Raw genomic sequence first — 23950 nt, forward strand, 5'->3', positions numbered from 1 at the left:
ATCTTTAGGTAGTAGAATCCACTTGATGCTATAGCTCTTGAACAGATTTTGTTTAAATAGTTTTTCACCATCCATTTTGCTTTTTCTTTGTGTTTCTGATAATGCCAGCGAATTGTATTCAAATTCAGACCATAGTGGATTTTGTTTCGGGTGGGGTTTTTTTTTTGGGGGGGGGGGGGGGGGGGGGGATGTTTTTATGTTGTTTTTTTTGTTTTGTTTTTGGGGGGGGTGGGGGGTGGGGGCGATTGTGAGTGTGTTTATGGGTTTTTTTTCTCTTTTCGTGGGGATATTTGTTTTTAAAGGGTGTCTTTGTGTTTATTTTTAAAGGGGTTGCACATATTTGTGTTGCGCACATTCTCCCCCATCTCACCCCTACATGTTCGTAACTGACGTCATACATTCTATATTTTAAATAAACAGAGGAAACATTTCTGAGAGGTAGAGCAAACTTACATCCGCTGTGAATCCTCCTGTATGCGCGGTCGGTTTGGGATCGATCCCCGTCGGTGGACCCATTGGGCTATTTCTCGTTCAAGCCAGTGCTCCACAACTAGTGTAACAAAGGCCGTGGTATGTACTATCCTGTCTATGGGATGGTGCATATAAAAGATCCCTTGCTGCTATTCGTAAAGAGTAGCCCATAAAGTGGAAACAGCGGGTTTCCTCCCTCAATATCTGTGTGGTCCTTAATCATATGTCCGACGCCATATAACCGTAAATAAAATGTGTTGAGTGCGTCGTTAAATAAAACATTTCCCTCGTTCCTTCCTCCTGTATAGACATTCAGGGTTACGACTTGGAAATTTAAAGAGGAAGATACCATAATATTGAACGCAATAATAGAAAATGTCACCATTGTAATAACGATGTTAAAGATGAATACTACTTCATGCTAGTTTGCCCATTATTCCAAAACTTAAGAGAACGATATATCAAGTTATACTACAGACGAAATCATTCTGTCTTTAAACATATACAGCTGATGCAAACTCAAAACACTAAATATTTAATTAATATTGGTAAATATATTTGTTTAGCATACAAGTTACGGCACTCATCTGTTGTCTAATATTATAAAAGTTATTACTTTTCAGACGCATATGTTATAATTGTGAATGTATTACTTCCATGCATGTACGTATTTAATATATTTCGGTTTATATGTTTTAATGTATTGTTACTTGATATGTTAGATCAAAAGTATGTGATTCATTGTATATAATAATTGAATTCTCCTGTGTGTTTATATATACTGTGTAAATATGTTGTGCTGATAAGCTGGTAGCTTAAAGCAATAAACGAATTGAATTTAAATATGTCCCTTCTCTACCATTGAATGTGACAATTGTAATTAGTAAGAAATATATTACGCTCAAAGTTTCAACAACAAAAAATCATTGGATACAAATAACTGTTTAGCTTAACGACATCACTATTTATTAATCATCGGCTATTGGATGTCAAACATATGGTCATTTTGAGGAAACCCGCTACATTTTTGTTTTTAATAGTAGCAAGGGATCTTTTATAAGCACTATCCCACAGACAGGATAGCACATACCACAGACTTTAATATAACAGTCGTGGTACCCTGACTGAAACGAGAAATTCATTGCATGAATTGCTCTGCATGTGTATTTTTACAGTTAAAAAACCATTCTCAGTAAATTAGCCACGACTGACATTATTGACCGATATATTTTAGGAATACAAATGAGACATCCCATCATCCATCATAACGTTTAGTAACGCTTCCCTTAACCCCTATCCTACATTATTATGTAATAGTCGATCGACCTCTTTTAATACTATTCGAGATAACCTATTTTTAATTATCTGCTTGTTTATCTGTGTAATAGTAGCTGTCATACGTAAATCACCCCAATAAAAAATTTAATCTAGAACAAGGTGTCTCTGTTATTGTGTGCATTCATTATCAAACAGGAAACGAGGATTTGCGGTACATTATTTTATTGTTTACACTACGTTTTACATTTCATTCATTTCAACTTATTTTCGTGCTTATAGCCACTTAAGGTTCTAGCACGTTGTCCTGGGCACACATCTCAGGTATCTGGACTGCCTGTTAAAGACAGTGGGTTAGTTGTTAGTGATTAGTGAGAGTCGGTATAGTGGTTTTGCGTCTACCCACGGAGTCGTTCAAGTAAGCTCGCTCTGGGTGGGAGCCGGCACTGAGCTGCGAACCCAGTACCAACCAGCATCAAGTCCGATGGCTTAACCACGTCACCACCGAGGCCGGTAACATTTTACAGGGTTGAAACTTTACATACAAATCAATGGTCAGCTGGGTTAAATGGGGAGGGGCAGCTGGGTTAATTGGGTTGGGGCGGGGGAAGGGGGGGGGGGAGCAATTACTGGCCCTTATATAACTTGAACCAGATTATTTCATTAGTAGTTACAAAGAAACAAATTTCCATTTTTAATGGTGTTATAATATATGAAATTTTCGTTTTAAAACTGACGTTCGCCTGACGAACTATCTTTGTAAACTTTGTAGTTTTTTTCATAGTTTATTGATAGTACACAGGCCATATAAATATTCGACATGGGATCTTCATTTCTTTCTTTCTTACAAATAATTTATTGTCCCAGAAACATGTTATGGTAATGCCAGTGAAAAGAGGGATCTTTGATGTACTTTGCACACGAACAGGAAATCATATACCACAACATTTTGGTTCACGGCGCAAATGTTATTTTTATAAATATTCGAAATCTGTCGCTTCCGTGATGGCGAGTTCTTGTTGTACTCTCGTTAGGCATGTTGCATCTTGGTAGCTAAACCTGGAAGAAAAAACAACTGGTAACTGCGACAACAGTAATAGAGTTTTCCTGCGGGTTTTTTACTAGGGGTTCCATTACTCTTTTTGTCCCCCTCTCCCTCCACTAGATATGTACAGTTCTGGTAATATAGGATCTGCCCCAGCTAGATAAAAAGGACACTTTAAAATTAAAAAGTGTGCGTTTTTCATATAGTAATAGTGTCTTCTGCGGGTTCACCCCCCCCCCCCCCCACACACACACACACTCCCACCCCCACCCTCTGCTAGGTACGGTTCTGGTAATATAGGATCTGCCCCAGCATTATGAAACATAATTGTAATAACGAGTGCGAATTTCCTCGTGATGGGACCAACACTGGCTAAGACTTAGTTTCATTTAGGCTCTGAAGCGCAATAATGAAGAAATAAAATACGTTATCAAAATTTGACAGAAAAAATATGGTGATGTAAATTGGGGAGGGTGCGTATGCACGCGTTGACACACACACCCCCCCCCCCCCACACACACACACACACACTCCAGCGTACGGGCATGTGTATTCTTTCTATGATATAATAGTCTGCCGTTAACTGAGCGCTTTTTAAAGGCATACTGTCACAGATTTAAAGACCTTATTTCTCTAAAAATGGATAATAAATCGAAATTACATTATTTTTTGCAGACCAAATCTAGCTATTGCATGACTTTAAAGTTACAGTGTCTGGGTACCATATAATAATATCATGCATAAATATGAAATACAAGTTCAACTACACTTTTCAAACATTCGTGTGTGTTCCCTATGTACGGAGAACGTCAAAAGTATACGCTCGATTCGTCGCCTGTGCGGCCATTGCTCAGCAAACCACAAACGACAGCCTCTTGTCAATTTCAGTTAACAGGTGCGTATACGGATTTGAAATTGTAGGGTTCGTCTCAAAAGATGAAATGAGAAATCTTGCGCTGTACAAAGAACGTTCGGTTGAGGATACCTACTATTCTTTCGTTAAAACCGGTTTTGATCGTGACAACGTATTATCGACAGTCGTATCTTCCTATTTCAGAATTGATATTTTATAAAGTGTTAGTAGAACTTTCTGTTTGTCATCCCCAGGCAGAGGGACTGATATGGGAAGCCAATAATACCATTTTCAGTTGCCTCCTTCAGTTCGCACTGGTTCCAGATCCGAGCATCAGATGCCGAACCGTTGGCTCCTACATCCATTGTAGTCGGCATCCACCAATCTCATTAACACCACGGAGTGGTACCCCTTATAGTTGAAATAGAGCGACCCACCATTGTTAGGACATTTGATTCTTATGTGCTTCCCATTCAAAGCTTGGCGCGTGGAAATTGTCATCTGGTCCCAAGCTGATCAGCTACCTCATCCCATTCGGCTTGTTGTTGGACATTGGATGACTTCATCAGAATATGCGTCAATGCTTGCTTCAAAGATATCACGTACAATAGAAGAAACACACACGAAAACCATACACCAGAGAATGGTAGTTGTCTCCGGATGCTAGGTGCCTGAGGGTTATGGCCAGCTTCAGCCCTGGGGGAGGGGGGGGGGAGATTGCCTTCCTGTACCACATATCCTCCTCCTCTAGTATATCACCGGGCCGGGTATCGTAGTGCGAACGCGATATGTCCTAGTAGATCTTACTGTAATCTTACCGAGTTCCTTATTAGTCTTAGTAATTCTTATATAATCGCCAGTAGTCTTGGCGTTGTCGTGCTAACATCGTGAGGTGATCGCGTAAATTCTTGTAACTTCGTAGTAGGAACCTATCAAATATTAGCTATTCTTTAAAAAAAACCGTACTGTATTCCTACGTAAGTCATAGTGGCGTCGTATCAGTTCTTGCTGGTTCGTAGTGAATCTTGAAGCATTCGTACTTCAACAGTCGTACGAATACCCCACATTTAACCACGAATATCTCGAATGCGTCTACGAACATACTACGGTTACGCACGATGCCCTCAAGAACTCGTAAGATTGAGTTACGATTTCAACTTTATTCACGATTACTCCCGACAGTTTTGAACATGCTGAAAACAGTCGGGAGTCAATCCAGAACATTCTTAAATCGGGCCCATTCGGGATATAATTTGTGTATGTGAGACTGGGGCTTTAACAATTTCAAGACATACGACTGGCTGTACATATGTTATGACCAGGTCACCAATGTCATACGTCCAATGAAAAAACAGCACGATCGACATCGATTACACTGTGATATACTCGTATAGTTAACCTGACAATCATTTGTCTGTGACGCGTAAGTGCAAGGGCTGTAATTAACTTTTAGTCCCAAAAGATGTTAAAATTTGCTTGAAATCTGAGTTTTGAGTTTTGAGGATAGGTAAGAAACTGAATAATACATTCGTGTTCGTTAAATACCATTTATCTTACAACTCGTTGTTTAAAAACGTAATCCTCGTTAGATACATTTTGAAACAACTCCTTTTAAGGTAAATGGTATTTAACGGCCACTCATGTCCTATTCTCTAATTATTAACTATTAATCGATATTTGGAAAATCGTTGTGTGAGCGCTAGATATAAATATTTCAGTTGTCAAAACTTACAGACGTGTTCTAAATTAGATCATATACGCAGTGTTATCCAGTTAAAGTCGCAGACCTTAACTTTAACCCGCGAAATCAGATCGGTGGGTCCATTGGGTTATTTCTCGTTCCAGCCAGTGCACTAACACTGGCATATCAAAGGTCATGGTATATACTACCCTGGCAGTGGGATGGTGCATATAAAAGATCCCTTATTGCTAATCCAAAATATTTCTGTCCTGGACGGAGGAGCCGGCCGAGGCCGGCTCTTGTGCCCAAGACAGGCTTGCGCTACAACAGCTTGCTCTGAATGTGCACGTAAAGCCCTATGACCTGACCTGACCTAATCGAAAATAGTAGCCCGTGAAGTGGGATTCCTTTCTCAATATCTGTGTCGTCCTCAACCATATCTCTGACGTCATATAACCGTAAATAAAATGTGTTGAGTGCGTCGTTCCTTCCTTCACTTCGGGATATAAAAAATTAATAATAATACAAGAGTGCATCACGAGTCAGTGACGATGAAACTGAGAAATACGTTCTAAATATAGACTACAGCTAGTCGGTGACGGTGAAACTGAGAAATACGTTCTAAATATGGACTACAGCTAGTCGGTGACGGTGAAACTGAGAAATACGTTCTAAATACAGACTACAGCTAGTCGGTGACTGTGAAACTGAGAAATACGTTCTAAATACAGACTACAGCTAGTCGGTGACGGTGAAACTGAGAAATACGTTCTAAATACAGACTACAGCTAGTCAGTGACGATGAAACTGAGAAATACGTTCTAAATATAGACTACCTTACTTAAATAGCCAACCAGGGCTAGCACTGCTATCGTACATTACTTAATCACCACCCAGGGCTAGCACTGTTATCGTACATTACTTAAATAGCCACCCAGGGCTACCACTGCTATCTTACATTACTTAATCCCCACACAGGGCTAGCGCTGCTATCGTACATTACTTAATCACCACCCAGGGCTAGCACTGCTATCGTACATTACTTAAATAGCCACCCAGGGCTAGCACTGCTATCGTACATTACTTACATAGCCACCCAGGGCTACCACTGCTATCGTACATTACTTAAATAGCCACCCAGGGCTAGCACTGCTATCGTACATTACTTAAATAGCCACCCAGGGCTAGCACTACTATCGTACATTACTTAAATAGCCACCCAGGGCTAGCACTGCTATCGTACATTACTTAATCACCACCCAGGGCTAGCACTGGTATCGTACATTACTTAATCACCACCCAGGGCTAGCACTGCTATCGTACATTACTTAATCACCACCCAGGGCTAGCACTGCTATCGTACATTACTTAATCACCACCCAGGGCTAGCACTGCTATCGTACATTACTTAATCACCACCCAGGGCTAGCACTGCTATCGTACAGTACTTAAATAGCCACCCAGGGCTAGCACTGCTATCGTACATTACTTAAATAGCCATCCAGGGCTAGCACTGCTATCGTACATTACTTAATCACCACCCAGGGCTAGCACTGCTATCGTACAGTACTTACATAGCCACCCAGGGCTAGCACTGCTATCGTACATTACTTAATCACCACCCAGGGCTAGCACTGCTATCGTACATTACTTAATCACCACCCAGGGCTAGCACTGCTATCGTACATTACTTAAATAGCCACCCAGGGCTAGCACTGCTATCGTACATTACTTAATCACCACCCAGGGCTAGCACTGCTATCGTACATTACTTAATCACCACCCAGGGCTAGCACTGCTATCGTACATTACTTAAATAGCCACCCAGGGCTAGCACTGCTATCGTACATTACTTAAATAGCCACCCAGGGCTAGCACTGCTATCGTACATTACTTAATCACCACCCAGGGCTAGCACTGCTATCGTACATTACTTAATCACCACCCAGGGCTAGCACTGCTATCGTACATTACTTAATCACCACCCAGGGCTAGTACTGCTATCGTACATTACTTAACCACCACCCAGGGCTAGTACTGCTATCGTATATTACTTAACCACCACCCAGGGCTAGCACTACTATCGTACATTACTTAAATACCCACCCAGGGCTAGCACTGCTATCGTACATTACTTAAATAGCCACCCAGGGCTAGCACTGCTATCGTACATTACTTAATCACCACCCAGGGCTAGTACTGCTATCGTACATTACTTAATCACCACCCAGGGCTAGCACTGCTATCGTACATTACTTAAATACCCACCCAGGGCTAGCACTGCTATCGTACATTACTTAACCACCACCCAGGGCTAGTACTGCTATCGTACATTACTTAATCACCACCCAGGGCTACCACTGCTATCGTACATTACTTAATCAACTAAATCATGAGTGGAATTACACATTACGTACAAATTCTTGCTTAAATTATCAGTTTTTGTCAAACATCTTGTCGCCTAGGTTCTTATAATGGATCACAAAACAAAAGAACAATTACTTAAAAAAGGGCTAGCACTGCTATCGTACAAAACAAACAAACAAACAATCAACAACACCACTGCAATCACACAAACTAAATCAAGTGGAATTACAAACAAAATTCAAACAAACACCCCAACAACAAGAAGAAACAAACAAAAACGAAGAGAAAAAGAAACCGAACATATATTAGGAAACACGATGTTTAAAGGGGATGGGGTGTGGGTGGAAAATCGTAAAAAGAAAAAGAAACCGAACATATATTAGGAAACCCGATGTTTAAAGGGGATGGGGTGTGGGTGGAAAATCGTAAAAAGAAAAAGAAACCGAACATATATTAGGAAACCCGATGTTTAAAGGGGATGGGGTGTGGGTGGAAAATCGTAAAAAGAAAAAGAAACCGAACATATATTAGGAAACACGATGTTTAAAGGGGATGGGGTGTGGGTGGAAAATCGTAAAAAGAAAAAGGGGGAGCAACGTTGAGTATACCAAAGGCAAACGAAGGTTCTCAATTCACGAAGGGGTCGAGATTTTTAGGGGGTTCTGGGGTCATGCCCACCTCACCTCCCAGGAACATTTTGAAATATAGATGCTCAGAGGCGCAGTTTGAGCGCTATTTATAATAGTGCTCCTTTACTACTGTTCTTGTTGGATGTTTATCACATACAGTCAGACCTGTTTTAAGCGGCCACCACAGGGAGTTTCATAAAGTGGCCTTTGGTTGCTAAATACAGGTCGGCTTATACTATATTATACAATTTGGTAGAATAAAAATGTCAGCTCTAAACAAAAGTGGCTGCTCAATAAGGGTGGCCGCATAACACAGGTTTGAATGTATATATAGTGAGAAGTTGAACGCGAGCCAAAAAACAAGTCGCATATTAGCGATTGTCGGTCGATAAGACTTTGGCCTACTACTACAAATGACGGGGTCGTGAAATTAATCTGTTGTGTTACCTGTAACTGAGATACTCTGTAATGAAACAGTACAATAATCATGCTTACGAATGTATGATTCATCAACAAGCCTCACTGCCATATTGTAAATTCTAGTTGAGGTAGGGTAGTGTCGGCCCCGAACCCCCGGGTGCACATAGCGCACGGACGTCCATTTTTGTACGGGGGCGGGATGGCGCGGGTCAGGTTGAACTTTGTCGAAAATAAACGAAAATACCCGAATCTGGATAATAACTTTTATATATATTAGCAATATTACAAAATAGCTATATATATATATATATATATATATATATATATATATATATATATATATATATATATATATATATAGAACCGGACCGCCCCTAATGGTATGACATTATAGTGTGGGGTGACCTCATTGAGAACGAGGCGCATTCAACGACGGGCTGCAAGAAATCTATTTCGAAAGCAAAACTAGGAACTATTTCAGGATTGAGACGTGGACAAAAGGTAGTGTAAGTTTGTAACAATTTTAACTTGGTTTTTGTAATTTACGTCAATACTAGTTGTATTATGTAGCCGCACCAGACAACACGCATCATGTTTATCAATATAAATAATAGCTGCAACATTTTTTATTTAAACTAGCACAGCGATCAAAGGGAGATAGCCGTGTACTGTGATACAGCGACTGCCTAAAATTTACAAATAGAATAGTACATAATACACATCACCTGACACTACCTGACATATCTGTCAAGATTGGATATATATATATATATATATATATATATATATATATATATATATATATATATATATATATATATCGGTTTGGTCATTCAGTTTTCATGAGGACGATTTACACTAAATTGACACATTGGGACCGAATTGTTTGTCCGGTGTTCAATTTAGAGGGGTTTCCGGTTTACAGGGGTAAATTTTAGTGTTAAAAGATACGCAAATCACGAGACCGTGTAAAACGTGTATATATATATATATATATATATATATATATATATATATATATGTATATATGTATGTATATATATATGTATACATACATACATACATACATAAACCACACACACACACACACACACACACACACATATATATGTGTGTGTGTGTGTGTGTGTGTGTGTGTATGTGTATGTGTATATGTATACATATATATATATATATATATATATATATATATATATATATATATATATATATCAGGGTTAAAAAATAGCAGTCGCACGGTCGTTGGCTAGGGGTGACTAAGAATTTTACAAAGGTAGTCCGTTGGGCGGCTATCGATTTTAGAGTCTGGCGAGTATGGTGCCAGTGAAAAAAACAGAAACGCACTAAAACTGAATCGAATGACCAATGGCGCGAACTACAAATCTGGCAGGAGACGATATTATTGAACATGTTCTATATTTTGACAGCGCCAGACTGACCAGACTTAGTCTCAGCTTCTACGATTGTGGTCTGGAGCTATAAACAAATATAGCTCTACGTATTGTAGACACTTGAATTGTTTTTGGGGTTTTTTTTTTTGTTTTTTTTAAAGTGGTTGGATTATTGAAATGGGACTGGATACGCCATAATTATCTAGTAGACCTGTTGTTTGCCATTATTAAATGTTATGGTACACATTAATCCAATTTAATTAGCTTACTGGTATTTTATTCTGGGACAAAATCAAAATTTATCTTGTAATTTTAATTCACACTAACAATGACATTTTTCCATTGCTACAGGGATTATTCCAAAAGTCATTTAATTGGCATGTAAATATAAAATTCATATAAAAACGTAGTAATTTATTAAAATGGAAACTCATTCCATCTGAAATAACTTTTTTGTGGAAGTTCAGTGTAAACAAACGAATATATATTTATAAAACTGCATGGGTTAAATCTTGATGGAACATCCAAGGTAAATCTAAACGACAAAACCATAATAAAAGATCAGGGCCGAGTCAAATGGGTATTTGGGAAAATAGTGGATGATTCCACCAGTTTTTATCTAGTACTTTGTCTATAGGACAGCCACTCCCGAGGAAATCCTTTACTGGAGAGTTCACCCCTCTTGTATCGTCACAAAGAGGACAGCCACTCCCAGACTAATTTACTAAAACACGCGCAGTTCTACCTTTTAAGGTTTTAGTCTCTTTATACTGCATTATCGATCACTTCAGAAACAATGCATGTCAAGCTGCATAAATTGGCTGATCTAGCACTTTTCTTTACCCGTATTAAAAATTATATTTCATCTATATCATTTAATTGTAATTTGTAAAAAAAAACAAATTGTATTTATAATGGATTTTTTTTTTTTTTTTAAACAAAAAAAAACGTTATTTGGGTTGATATGGGTTTAAAACTTAATAATATGTTTTTAACATTAATTATGAAAGAAAGAAATGGTTTATTTAGCGACGCACTCAACACATTTTATTTACGGTTATATGGCGTCAGATATATGGTTAAGGACCACACAGATATTGAGAGAGGAAACCGCTGTCGCCACTTCATGGGCTACTCTTTTCAATTAGCAGCAAGGAATCTTTGATATGCACCATTCCATGGACAGGATAGCACATACCACAGGCATTCATTAATTATGAAGCTACATGCCAATTCATCGTTTTCCTTTCGATGCAAACTGATTATACATGGTTATTATTATACATGGTTATTATTCAACAAAGAAAATTCTAGTTTTGATTTTTGCTGTGCAGTTAAATTGGAGGGCTAGTTAAATTTGAGAAGGACCAGTAAGATTTTCCTTCAACTGGCCCTGCTGGCGACCATGGGTGTCATGTCAATTTTCAACCCTGATATATATATATATATATATATATATATATATATATATATATATATATATATATATATATATATATGTGTATATATGTATGTGTATGTATGTGTATATGTATATGTATATGTATATGTACATGTATAGGGGTGGGTAGCAGAACCAGAACCAATTAAATTATACTAGACTGCTAGAATTTCTACTAGTCCGCCAGCCTATAGAACAATATATTAATTATAATGTTTTAACAATATCTTTATAATAACATGTACTCGACCCCCCCCCCCCCACACACACACACACACACACACACACACACACACACACACTCACACACACACACACACTAGCATGTTTGCCCTCTTCGGGGCCTCAATTTACGTCCAATTATTTTATCAACACTCTGAACAAAAAACACACACGTATTAATAACCAAAACATTATTAAGTACATTTGGTAGGCATCAAGATCACGTGGCAAACGAACGAAATCAAACCCAAAAGCTATTAGTCAAGACTAGGTTTTACACATTTCTTTCATGAATATAGATTTACAAAATTCAAGTAACACCCAGGAAATATTTAACAGAAGAATATATTCAAAACGCATCGGTAAAATATTTTTAACGTAAATTAATAAACCAAATCATTTGTAGGAACTATGGACCTTTGGCCGGCTCCGATTCCGAGCAATAAAGCAAGAATTTACTATCAAAATGGAACCATTTTCGTGTTGTTGTGTTGTTTGGGTGTGTGTGTGGGGTGTGTGTGTGTTTTTTGTTTTTGTTGGCGGTCTCTCTCTCTCTCTCTCATCTCTCTCTCTCTCTCTCTCTCTCTCTCTCTCTCTCTCTCTCTCTCTCTCTCTCTCTCTCTGTGTGTGTGTGTGTGTGTGCTTGCTTTGTGGAGGGTTTTTTTGTTGTTGTTGTTTTTATCTATAACAGCATTTCAATGTATCAATTGGCGAAAACGGTATTGGGGTGTTATTTAGTTCATCAAGATTAACCTCGAATGCATGTGCACATCTTGATGAACTAGGATGTTATTATGATGAATAATGTAAACAATGCATGTTTGTAATTCCGTTTCAGCCATATATTTAATTTTGTGCTTCCGTTTAAGCCATATAGTCATAGATTTTAGTGCCGTTTGAGCCAATGCTAGGTTCCATTGTGTCCAGTTTGGTTTCGTTTTCTTTTGGGGCCGTTTTGTAACGGTTCCGTTTTCGCTTCCGGAATATCGCGCTTGCGCAGTTCGGAACTTCGAAGTAGTCTATTGGCAATACAGTACATGTATCATTGTGTATTTCGTCATCATTCTGAACCGTTTATTTGAATGGTTTGGAATTCTCGCAGTCTGATTCAATGCAAAAAAAAAAAATAATAATAATAATAATAAATAAAATAAAATAAATAAATAAAATTCGCCCGCCGGACTGGTAGTTGCATTATTATTATTATTATTTTTTTTTTTGCATTGAATCAGAATTTATTATTTTATATATATATATTTTTTTTAATTATTATTTTTTTTTGTTTAAATTTTGTCACCCTATATAGCCGTTTAACAGTAATACTAATACATGTATTAATAAATGCTGTTGTCAAGATTCTAGCAATTTCGTTTAATTCGGGGGAAAATCAGCCTGTCAAGGTTAAAAAATGGGAGCCCGTACGACAGGCCCTTAGTAACGATATGTGGAAACGAACCATATTTTTATCTTTATATACAGAGTAGGATAAAACTTATGAGTATACTAGTACGTACGTGCGTGCGTGTTGTGGTACGTCATTTAAGTTCATATTGTTAATTATTCCATTTATATTTTTGAGCGTTATTGTTCCAGAACCAAAAAGAGTTCCATATAAAATGTGATCTAAGTTACATTTTTAAAAGCATGTTTCATATTCAAGTATAAGGGCCGTCTGTTTTTCATGTTCATCTTCGTATGAACGAAAGCAATAATAAAATGACAACGGCTTCGCCGAATTCATAATTTTCGCATGGGTTTTCTTCGGGGTTTTTTGTTGGATTTTTCCCCTTTTTTTGCGTCGTGGTTAGGCCATCGGCCTACAGGCTGGTAGGTACTGGGTTCGGATCCCAGTCGAGGCATGGGTTTTTTAATCCAGATACCGACTCCAAACCCTGAGCGAGTGGTCCACAAGGCTCAATGGATAGGTGTAAACCACTTGCATCGACCAGTGATCCATAACTGGTTCAACAAATGCCATGGTTTGTGCTATCCTGCCTGTGGGAAGTGCAAATAAAAGATACCTTGCTGCTAATCGGGAAGAGTAGCAAATGAAGTGGCGACAAAGGGTTTCCTCTCAAAATCTGTGTGGTCCTTAACCATATGTCTGACGCCATATAACCGTAAATAAAATGTGTTGAGTGCGTCGTTTAATAAAACATTTCTTTCTTTCTTTCTTTTTTTTCTTTTTTGTTCATATCCCGAAGAACCTAAAAGAAACAATAGACATTTCTTATTAACTGAATGCAACGGAACGTTAATTATTAGTACATGAAATTATTTACTTTTATTTTTAGTTTTTTTGTGGAGATTTAATTCAAGGTTTAATTTTTACAAGAAAAATGTTATTGAGACCGCCCCTTTAATGTTACACGACCCCAGCTCTATTAAAAACAAATTTCTTTCATCAGCAAAACTAGGAAGTATTTCAGTATTCCAGGACGGTTTCTACGGGTTTAGTTAATTCATAACCAGGGGCGTAGAACTAAAACATACAGGTTTATACATATGGAGTTTCTGGTGGTGCAAAAACAAAATAGAAAAAGGGTCCACTTGGTTCATATTCGAACCAACCCCCCCCCCCCCCCCCCGGGTCCAGATCACGCTACGCCCCTAATAACACGAAATTCGTTTGATTATTCTAGTGCATGTCTGTACTAGTTGGGTTAAAATTGTTTAACAGACATATGTAAAGTTCTATTTTGAATGTTTGTAAACAGTGACATGTTAGTATATCCAAAAACATGTTCAAGCGCGTGGTGTTTTCTTTTTCTTTATAAATGTCACAAACATTTAACACCGAAACAAAGACATGTTTGTTTAGTTTTTTGGACATTACAAACATGGATGATGATGAGATGAATTCAGAGGCTGATCGTCGGGGGGGGGGGGGGGGGGGGACTGTGTATGTGGCCTTTCACCTACCCATTGAGCCTATCCTGACCTGGACGGAGGAGCAGGCCTAGCCCGGCACCTGTACCCAGGACGGACGTGCGGTACAAGAGCTTGTTCTGAATGTGCACGTTAAACCCCCCCCCCCTAAATTTTCGACAGTTATAATTTTATTATATATTAATTTTCTTCTTTTTTTACGACCCCCCTCCAAACCTTCCCCAGGGTTACGTTGGCATTCCGCCTTATGTCATTGGGGCCCCCCTAAATGGATTTTCTGTATCCGCCACTGTGAATGGTGAATCCGCAGTATTTCCATTTCGGTATGGGACTACTTGACAGAGCCGTGCTCCACGCTTGCTGTCAGTTGAGCTATCCAGGTATCACCCGAGCCCGGGGTACACGGAACCTGAAGTTCATGCCGGGTAATCATCCCCCATGTGGGGTCATACACTCGAAAGACACACCCATAATCGCACCTATGAAGTGGTTGGAACTCTGTGTACACTCGAAAGACACACCCATAATCGCACCTATGAAGTGGTTGGAACTCTATGTATGTGGCCTTTCACCTACCCATTGAGCCTATCCTGATCTGGACGGAGGAGCCGGCCGAGCCCGGCACCTGTACCCAGGACAGGCGTGCGCTACAACAGCTTGTTCTGAATGTGCACGTTAAACACTCTGACCTGACCCTAACCCTAAACTTAACCCATTTTCTTTCTATATTTTAAAATGTGCTGATGTATCAGTGAAGAAGTATATCTTTCATTGCCATTTTATGACTCATTAAAAAGTGTGCCATCCTGTTTTTTTCACGTACTATAATGATTGTGTTTTAATATTTACAGTCATGTCAAAAGCCAGGATTTAAATAAGTCGACGAAGAAGCGATTCTGCAGTTGTCCTGTAGAATAGAAAACTGAGCACCAACACCAACAGCCAATCAGATATCACAAGACATACGATCTCGACAGCTAGACCATAATCCACAACCAATCAAATATCACAAGACATACGATCTCGACAGCTAGACCATAATCCACAACCAATACAGATATCACAAGACATACGATCTCGACAGCTAGACCATAATCCACAACCAATACAAATACTGCCAGATCATAGATGTCTGGATCAGACGAGGTCGGTTACCAGCAGTCTAGAGTAATTCGATAACTGTCTATATCACATTAGAAAACCTGCGTGAGGTCAGCACGTAAGGTCAGCACGTGATCGTCAGTGTCGGACGGTGACCAACGTATCACTGGAATCAACGTATCCTAAGTGTGGATTATAGCATTACTTACAGAGCACATTTTGGAGACAATATTATTATCAAGATGGAAAACTACACTACAAACAGTGGACTGAATATCATTTGCTACCTTGGTGACGTCGCTGAAGCCGAGGCAGAAGGAATTGTGACTGGCCAGTGCTGTGATATGAAAAGGCCTAGTACAGTGACGACGTCACTTTGTCAACTAGCGGGGATTGAGCACGATGTTCTCGCCGATCTCATCGCTGCTGAACGCGGAACTGAGCACCTCGAGTGGGGAGACGTTTACTGTTTTCATCCACGTCGTTACGGGATCCCACTCAGATTCAAAACAATATGTTTTGCCGTAGTCATGCATTATGATGCCGCCCTAATTAATTATGAATGGAAATATTGGATGCTAGAGCTATACGAGGATATTTTAAAGGAAGCGAACCGGCTGCACTTGAAGTCACTTACAATACCTCTACTGGGATCTGGTAAGTTCGTTTCAAAGCAATAATATTCCCTGGAATTAGCTGTTATGTAAACGTGAGTGGAACGATTACTTAGTATAGCTGTTTAGGATGATTAGAAAGTAAGTGAACTGGCTCTGCCTGAAATAAATTATACGTCTACTGGGATCAGGTGAGTCAGATTCATACACAGTTAGTGACAAAAGTAACAATCTGCACAAGTAGGTATCTGGGGTATTATTGTATTTTGTACTGCTCCATCCTTCCATCCTTCCATTCTAACATATCTTTATCTTTCGTCATCTGTAATCCGTCATCAGGTTCCCGTAATTGTCATTGCATGACTCTTCCACGACAAACGTTTGTCTACTGCTCCATCCTTCCATCCTTACATTCTAACATACCTTTATCTTTCAACATCTGTAAACAGTCTATCAGGTTCCCGTGATTATCAGTGCATGACTCTTCCACGATAAACGTTTGTCTACTGCTCCATCCTTGCATCCTTCCATTCTAACATATCTTTATCTTTCAACATCTGTAATCCGTCATCAGGTTCCCGTAATTGACATTCCATGACTCGTCCATGACAAATGTTTGTCACTTATGGACTCTTATGGCACACACGTTGTCCATCACAGTGGGGAGATGAACTGCACCTCTTCCCAACTCTGAAAATTTTGCACCTCTCACCCACTTGCTCACATCTTGCGAAGCCTATGATTTTTGTGGTCAGGGAATCGGCTGGGCTGGATCAGGTAAGACATGGTAGGGGTACCTACTACCTAGGCTAGTGTTGTATTTCCACTGCACCTTATTTTCTTTCGTTCTTTTTCCCAATCTGACATATTTTATCTTCATCTTCTTCTGCAATCAATCTTCAGATTCCATTGTTTGATAGTCCAATATTCTACCACAAAATAGACACACATCATCCATCATCACCTGGGGTTTTTTCCCATAGTTGTATCACTTGGAAGTTTTATAGGTGTGGGAAGGTGGATCAGAAGGACACCGCCTCTTTCCAACTTTGAAGAGTATGCATTCCATCCCACCCCCCACACCTCGTCGTCTTCCAATTGCTGGTATCTTCAGACGCCTGTATCTTCTGGTCTTTTTACATATCTTGCAGAGTACATACCGCGGTCTCGTGTCAATTTACCATTTGAGTTTTTGCCATCATTGTACTTTCTTACCATTGTTGTATTGACGTACTGGTTCTGTTTTTGTTTTATCTGCAGGACAGGGTAGAGCTCCCTTGCCACTTGCCGTGGGTGTTCTGGTAAAAGCATTGTCTGAATTCCAAAGCCAAACGCTCACTGATGTATTGATAGTTAGTTCTACTCCTGGAGTTCATAGTGAAGTTATAAAACAATGGGAAGAACATTTTTCTAAAGATACAAATACGAAGAAAGGTTTAAAACAATTTGCCAAAAGTGTTTTCCATGCAATAGGAAACACATTAATGGGGAACACATGCGATCGAACTGCTCAAGAATATGGTATGTACCATGTCGATCATTCAGGAAACACACACGACACCAATTCCAGAAATAACGTCAATAGATATCGATCAGAAAATAACTCCATTTCTTATGGCAGACATCCTGGTAAGCAGACATCATTGGAGATGGAACGTCCTGATCAAAAAGCCTCTATACAATTTGATGCTCCAAGAAGGAATAATACATTCCACCATCAACCTGAAACACCAAGAAGAAATCATCAAATTAGAGGTAAACAAGTGTACAATATAACAGAAGCCGAGGCAAGGCCACACGACAGATCTAGCAGAGACTTTAAAGAAAATACCAGTATACACACTGTCAGTACTGGTACCTGTAATATGACTGGTACCTGTAATATGACTGCACCAAGAACAGATTGGCAGAAACCATTGGATGAAGAGACAGAGATGCTGACGCCATCTCAGTCAGACGACAGTACATCAAGTGACTTTCGCACAGAATCAAGAGAATCAGATATGGATTTCGTTTTCATCGAATCATTTGATTCACCAGAAGGTGCAACTAAACAGGCGTCTGATTTATCAGATGAGTCAACAAAACAGATTTCTGGTTCTAATTCAGCAAAGGACTCGAGTAAACAATATACGTCTTATTCATCAGAAGAGTCAACAAAACAGATTTCTGGTTCTAATTCACCAAAGGACTCTAGTAAACAATATACGTCTGAATCATCGGAAGAGTCAACAAAACAGATTTCTGGTTCTAATTCACCAAATGACTCGAGTAAACAATATACGTCTGATTCATCAGAAGAGTCAAATAAACATCAAACTTCTGATTCTGCGCCAAGTAATCATGAAGACTACCAGTCGGAAGACAACTTTAATACTAGTAAGACAAAGGCACGCGGTTTGTTGGCTCCACTGCCAAGTGAAGGCAAACATAGTCAGTCAGGAGACACCCATTGCACAGAAAAGACAACTGACCAACAACCTTCAGTATCCATGACAACTATACCCGATACCTGTGCTATCTGCATGGACGAGATCACCAACCCTAACGTCTGAGTAAATGCGGCCACACGTTCTGCACGGACTGTATCGACAACTGTTTTAATAACTTCAAGTCTGTCTGTCCCACCTGCAACATGGTGTATGGAATCCTCACTGGAGACATGCCTCCTGGAGATATGAACGACACGGTCATTCCTGGCATCAGTTGTCCTGGCTACGAGGGTCACGGGGTCATCGTCATTGACTACTACTTTGAAGATGGAATTCAGACTGTAATTATGTTTCAAAGTGTATAACGTAAATAATGTGACTTAAACCAATATTTTGTCTTGATAGAATAATACTTTGTTGCCATTATTAAAACGATATTTAATTTAGAGAATGGAAAATTGGCTATACATTAGGGATTAACCTGAAATATGAAATTAAATTTACTTGTATTATTTTTCTCATCTGATATTTTAGTCATTGGCAGATATTTTGACAATTCTCATATACGCTTAATATATATTTTTGATGACGTATGATTAGTTATAGGATCGACGCAAGCACCTCGCGTGAGCGCTCTACCAACTGAGCTAGGTCCCGCCCCCATGGTGTCAGGTTTTCACTTGTCTCAGGCGCGTGTCCAGGAATGTATACAGAAGGGAGTTCTGGATTGTGGCGAGCGAAGTTTATAGAGTGGGTCAAACCATGCTCCCCCTGAAAATATATTGAAAAACATCTTTAGCAGGGTGGGTTTAGACCCATGAAAGCCACCTCCCCTCCCCTTCCCCCTTCCCTTGCACACGCACCTATGTCTTAACCTCGATGAAGTGGTGAAATTGAATGTTAAGACATCTATAGCCGTGGTACCGGCCTCGGTGACGTCGTGGTTAGGCCATCAGTCTACAGGCTGATAGGTACTGGGTTCGGATCCCAGTCGAGGCATGGGATTTTTAATCCAGATACCGACTCCAAACCCTGAGTGAGTGCTCCGTAAGGCTCAGTGGGTAGGTGTAAACCACTTGCACCGACCAGTGATCCATAACTGGTTCAACAAAGGCCATGGATTGTGCTATCCTGCCTGTGGGAAGCGCAAATAAAAGATCCCTTGCTGCCTGTCGTAAAAGAATAGCCTATGTGGCGACAGCGGGTTTCCTCTAAAAAGCAGTGTCAGAATGACCATATGTTTGACGTCCAATAGCCGATGATAAATAAAAAAATCAATCTGCTCTAGTGGCGTCGTTAAATAAAACAAACTTTACTTTTTTTCCAATAGCCATGGCGCGGGACATCAGTCTAGGATCGATGTGTAAGAGAGGCCGTCGTATATACTATTATCTCTATGTGATATTGTACACAGAATATCCCTTGCTAGTAATCGGCTACAATCTGATTAAAATTAGCTCTACTGGTCTACCAGTAGATCTAACAGCATTGCGTAGACTGCCATGTCCAGGTGACATTTCGTCTGTAAATAATAATTTAAATATCGACCAATCACACTTCGCCTTTTATAACGTTATCTGGGAGCATACAACGAACCATACTAATACGTACGGGATGGGTTTTTTTTTTTAATAAATAAATAATTTGTAATGTAAAATTGAAGATTGATATCTTCAATTTTACATTACAAATTATTTATTTATTTAAAAAAAAACTAAATCAGTCTTCAGTTTTACATTACAAATTATTTATTTTATAAAATAAAACATGTTTTATTGCATTCGTAATTAACACGAAACATGTCGTATACCCTCGGAATAATTCGGAATGTTTTCAAATTCTTTTCAAATCACTGGCATGATTCTGCAAGTAAGGTTTCGATTGGTCGAATGAAAGGTCAACTGGACATGAGCTCCATCAGGCTGCTGTTAAATCCACATGTAATAGTGGAGCTAATTTTAATTAGATTGTAATCGGCTAGTAATCGGCGAAATAGTAGGCCATTGTGTGGCGGCAACGAGATTCCTCTCTCAGTATCTGTGTTGTGGTCCTGAACCATATGTCCACAGACATATAACCGTAATTCTAATGTGGTGAGTGTGTCGTTTAATAAAACATCCCTTCGTTTCTCCCAAATAGCCATAGATTAAAACATACTGAGTGAGGTTTCAATAATAAAACATCCCTTCGTTTCTCCCAAACAGCCTTAGATTAAAACATACTGAGTGAGGTTTCAATAATAAAATATCCCTTCGTTTCTCCCAAATAGCCATAGATTAAAACATACTGAGTGAGGTTTCAATAATAAAACATCCCTTCGTTTCTCCCAAATAGCCATATATTAAAACATACAGAGTGAGGTTTCAGTAAGAAGCATTGTTGTTTCCTTTCCGTTTCTCTTATAGGACCAGCACCCGAACCCAGGCAAGCCGTATCACGGAACTAGACGAAGAGGGTTTCTTCCTGACACCGACGAGGGGCGATCCATACTCCGGTTGCTAGAAATAGCCTTCGACCGGAAGCTGACGTTTACGGTTGGTCGCTCGACCACGACCGGAAGAGAAGACATGGTGACGTGGAATGATATTCACCACAAGACAAACACGCATGGAGGACCAACCAGGTAGGGTCGAGGTTTTAAAGGGCATAATGTTTTATTTTTTTATTTGGATTTTCTTTTTCTTTAGTATTATTACATTATGACAAATTACACACACACCTCAGACAAAACAATTCCAACTCACCTTATGTAACAATACCATTTAATATTAATTTTTTTATGTTTTTTTAAAGCTCGAAATTATTATATTATTCTTGGGTTTTTAGGTCATTCTAATATTAATGTGTTTTTACCAAATGTTTACCAATGTGTAATAGTTAATGTGGTTTTTTGTGTTTTCACCAAATGTTTACCAATGAGTAATAGTTAATGTGGTTTTTGTGTTTTCACCAACTGTTTACCAATGAGTAATAGTTAATGTGGTTCTTTGTGTTTTCAACACATGTTTACCGATGAGTAATAGTTAATGTGTTTCTGTGTTTTTACCAACTGTTTACCAATGAGTAATAGTTAATGTGTTTTTTGTGTTTTCAACAAATATTTACCGATGAGTAATAGTTAATGTGTTTCTGTGTTTTCACCAACTGTGTACCTATGAGTAAAAGTTAATGTTTTTTGTGTTTTCACCAAATGTTTACTGATGAGTAAAAGTTAATGTGTTTTTTGTGTTTTCACTAGATGTTTACTGGTGAGTGATAGTGAATGTGTTTTTGTGTTTTCTATTTTAGGTTTGGATACCCAGACCCGACGTATTTGTCACGAGTTAGAGATGAACTGGCCAGCAAGGGTGTGACGGAATAGCAAGTCTGAACTCTTCTAACTGGCCAGCAAGGGTGTGACGGAATAGCAAGTCTGAACTCTTCTAACTGGCCAGCAAGGGAGTGATGGAATGGCAAGTCTGAACTCTTCTAACTTGCCAGCAAGGGTGTGATGGAATAGCAAGTCTGAACTCTTCTAACTGGCCAGCAAGGGTGTGATGGAATAGCAAGTCTGAACTCTTCTAACTGGCCAGCAAGGACGTGACGGAATAGCAAGTCTGAACTCTTCACTCAACAAAACTGTTAGCTGTTTTCATGACACTGTTAAGTTAAACTGTGTTGATTAACGACACCACTAGAGCAAATTGATTTATTAATCATCAGTGTATGTTTTTCTTTGTGTTGTACCGAAATGTTAAATGAATAACAGAAGTTGTAGGTTGTATTTTCGTAACCAACATATAACATTGTTAACAACGTGGTAAGACAGGTGTCAGCTCTTGGGTGAATGACACGCAGGTCTCCCGATATAACATGTTTGTTTTATTTAACGACACCACTAGAGCACATTTATTTATTTATCATCGCCTATTGATGTCAAACATTTGGTAATTTTGACATATAGTCTAAGGAAGGAACCCCGCTACATGTTTTCATTAGTGGCAAGGGATCTTTTATATTCATCATCCCATAGACAGGATAGCACATAACACGGCCTTTAGTATACCAGCCGTGACTCACTGGCTGGAGCGAGAAAGAACCCAATAGGCCCATCGACAGGAATCGATCCCAAACCGACCGCGCATCAAGCGAACGCTTTACTACTGGGCGACGTCCCGCCCCCGTCTCCCGATAGAGTTGACATTTCTACTGAGAAGGTCACGGTTACGAACAGCGGAGATGTCCTCCTTGGGCCTGTCATTTTTTTCTCATTCCAACCAGTGCACCACAACTGGACACAGGCCGTGGTATGTGCTTTCCTGTCCGGGAAAGTGCATAAAAAAAAACCTTGCTGCATTAAGAAAATGTCGCGGGTTTCCTCTATTGACTACGAGTCAGAATTACCAAATGTTTGACATCCAATAGCCGATGAATAATAATCAATGTGCGCTAGAGGTGTCGTTAAGCAAAACAAACTCTTTTTTTCCCTTGGGCCTGTCTTTGATGTATACAAAACGAATACTTGTAAAATACACATATTTGTTGACCCGTAATTGCCATAGTATACAGTCCTAAGCTGTTGAGCTGGGGGCAACAGTAAAACTCCATAGGGTCCTTGATTGCTGTAATTTAGTTTGACGCTAATTGGTTTGATTTCTTGCCCCTAATGAACTAACACTAAGTTATTGCCTGAATGGTAGGTGGAAGAATAACAATTAATTGAAACGTACGTCCACAGCTAAATATATTAATTGCACTTGAATATAGTTGTAAATGTTGCACTGTGACAATATTCTTAGCTTCTCCTGTGTTTCAACTGCTTTTGCTGTCTGCCTCCACAGCCCAGTCCTTGCTCAAATTATTGACTAGGTGTAATCGTGTGACCAACCAATGACGTAATTTTGGAAAGCGACGCCATAGCACGAACAGACGGACAAAACATCGCTGTTGAAAACTCCTAAAACTTTATTGAATAAAACTCGTTTAGAGATCGAAACGACCTTAAAGTTGATAACCATGATAAATAAATAAATAAATATATATATATATATATATATATATATATATATATATATGTGTGTGTGTGTGTGTATGTATGTGTATGTATATGTTTGTGTGTGTGTGTGTATATATATATATA

General features: G+C 39.1%; 1 protein-coding gene and 1 long non-coding RNA gene across 2 annotated transcripts; one reads left to right on the forward strand and one right to left on the reverse strand.

Annotated features, from left to right (window-relative positions):
- Nucleotides 1-2340: 2340 nt before the first annotated feature.
- Nucleotides 2341-8949, reverse strand: LOC121376886. Its single transcript, XR_005958549.1, has 2 exons — nucleotides 8817-8949; nucleotides 2341-2805 (listed from the first exon to the last, which is right to left on the reverse strand). It is a non-coding gene; the product is annotated as an uncharacterized LOC121376886 (long non-coding RNA).
- Nucleotides 8950-18713: 9764 nt separating this feature from the next.
- LOC121376885 (E3 ubiquitin-protein ligase DTX3L-like) lies at nucleotides 18714-22653 on the forward strand. Its single transcript, XM_041504672.1, has 3 exons — nucleotides 18714-19172; nucleotides 21237-21454; nucleotides 22120-22653. The coding sequence occupies exons 1-3, from the start codon at nucleotides 19035-19037 to the stop codon at nucleotides 22190-22192; spliced, it is 429 nt and encodes a 142-aa protein (XP_041360606.1). The 5' UTR covers nucleotides 18714-19034; the 3' UTR covers nucleotides 22193-22653.
- The last annotated feature ends 1297 nt before the right edge of the window (nucleotides 22654-23950 follow it).

The sequence above is a fragment of the Gigantopelta aegis genome, chromosome 7 (assembly GCF_016097555.1).
Source record: "Gigantopelta aegis isolate Gae_Host chromosome 7, Gae_host_genome, whole genome shotgun sequence".
Lineage (NCBI taxonomy): Eukaryota > Metazoa > Mollusca > Gastropoda > Neomphalida > Peltospiridae > Gigantopelta > Gigantopelta aegis.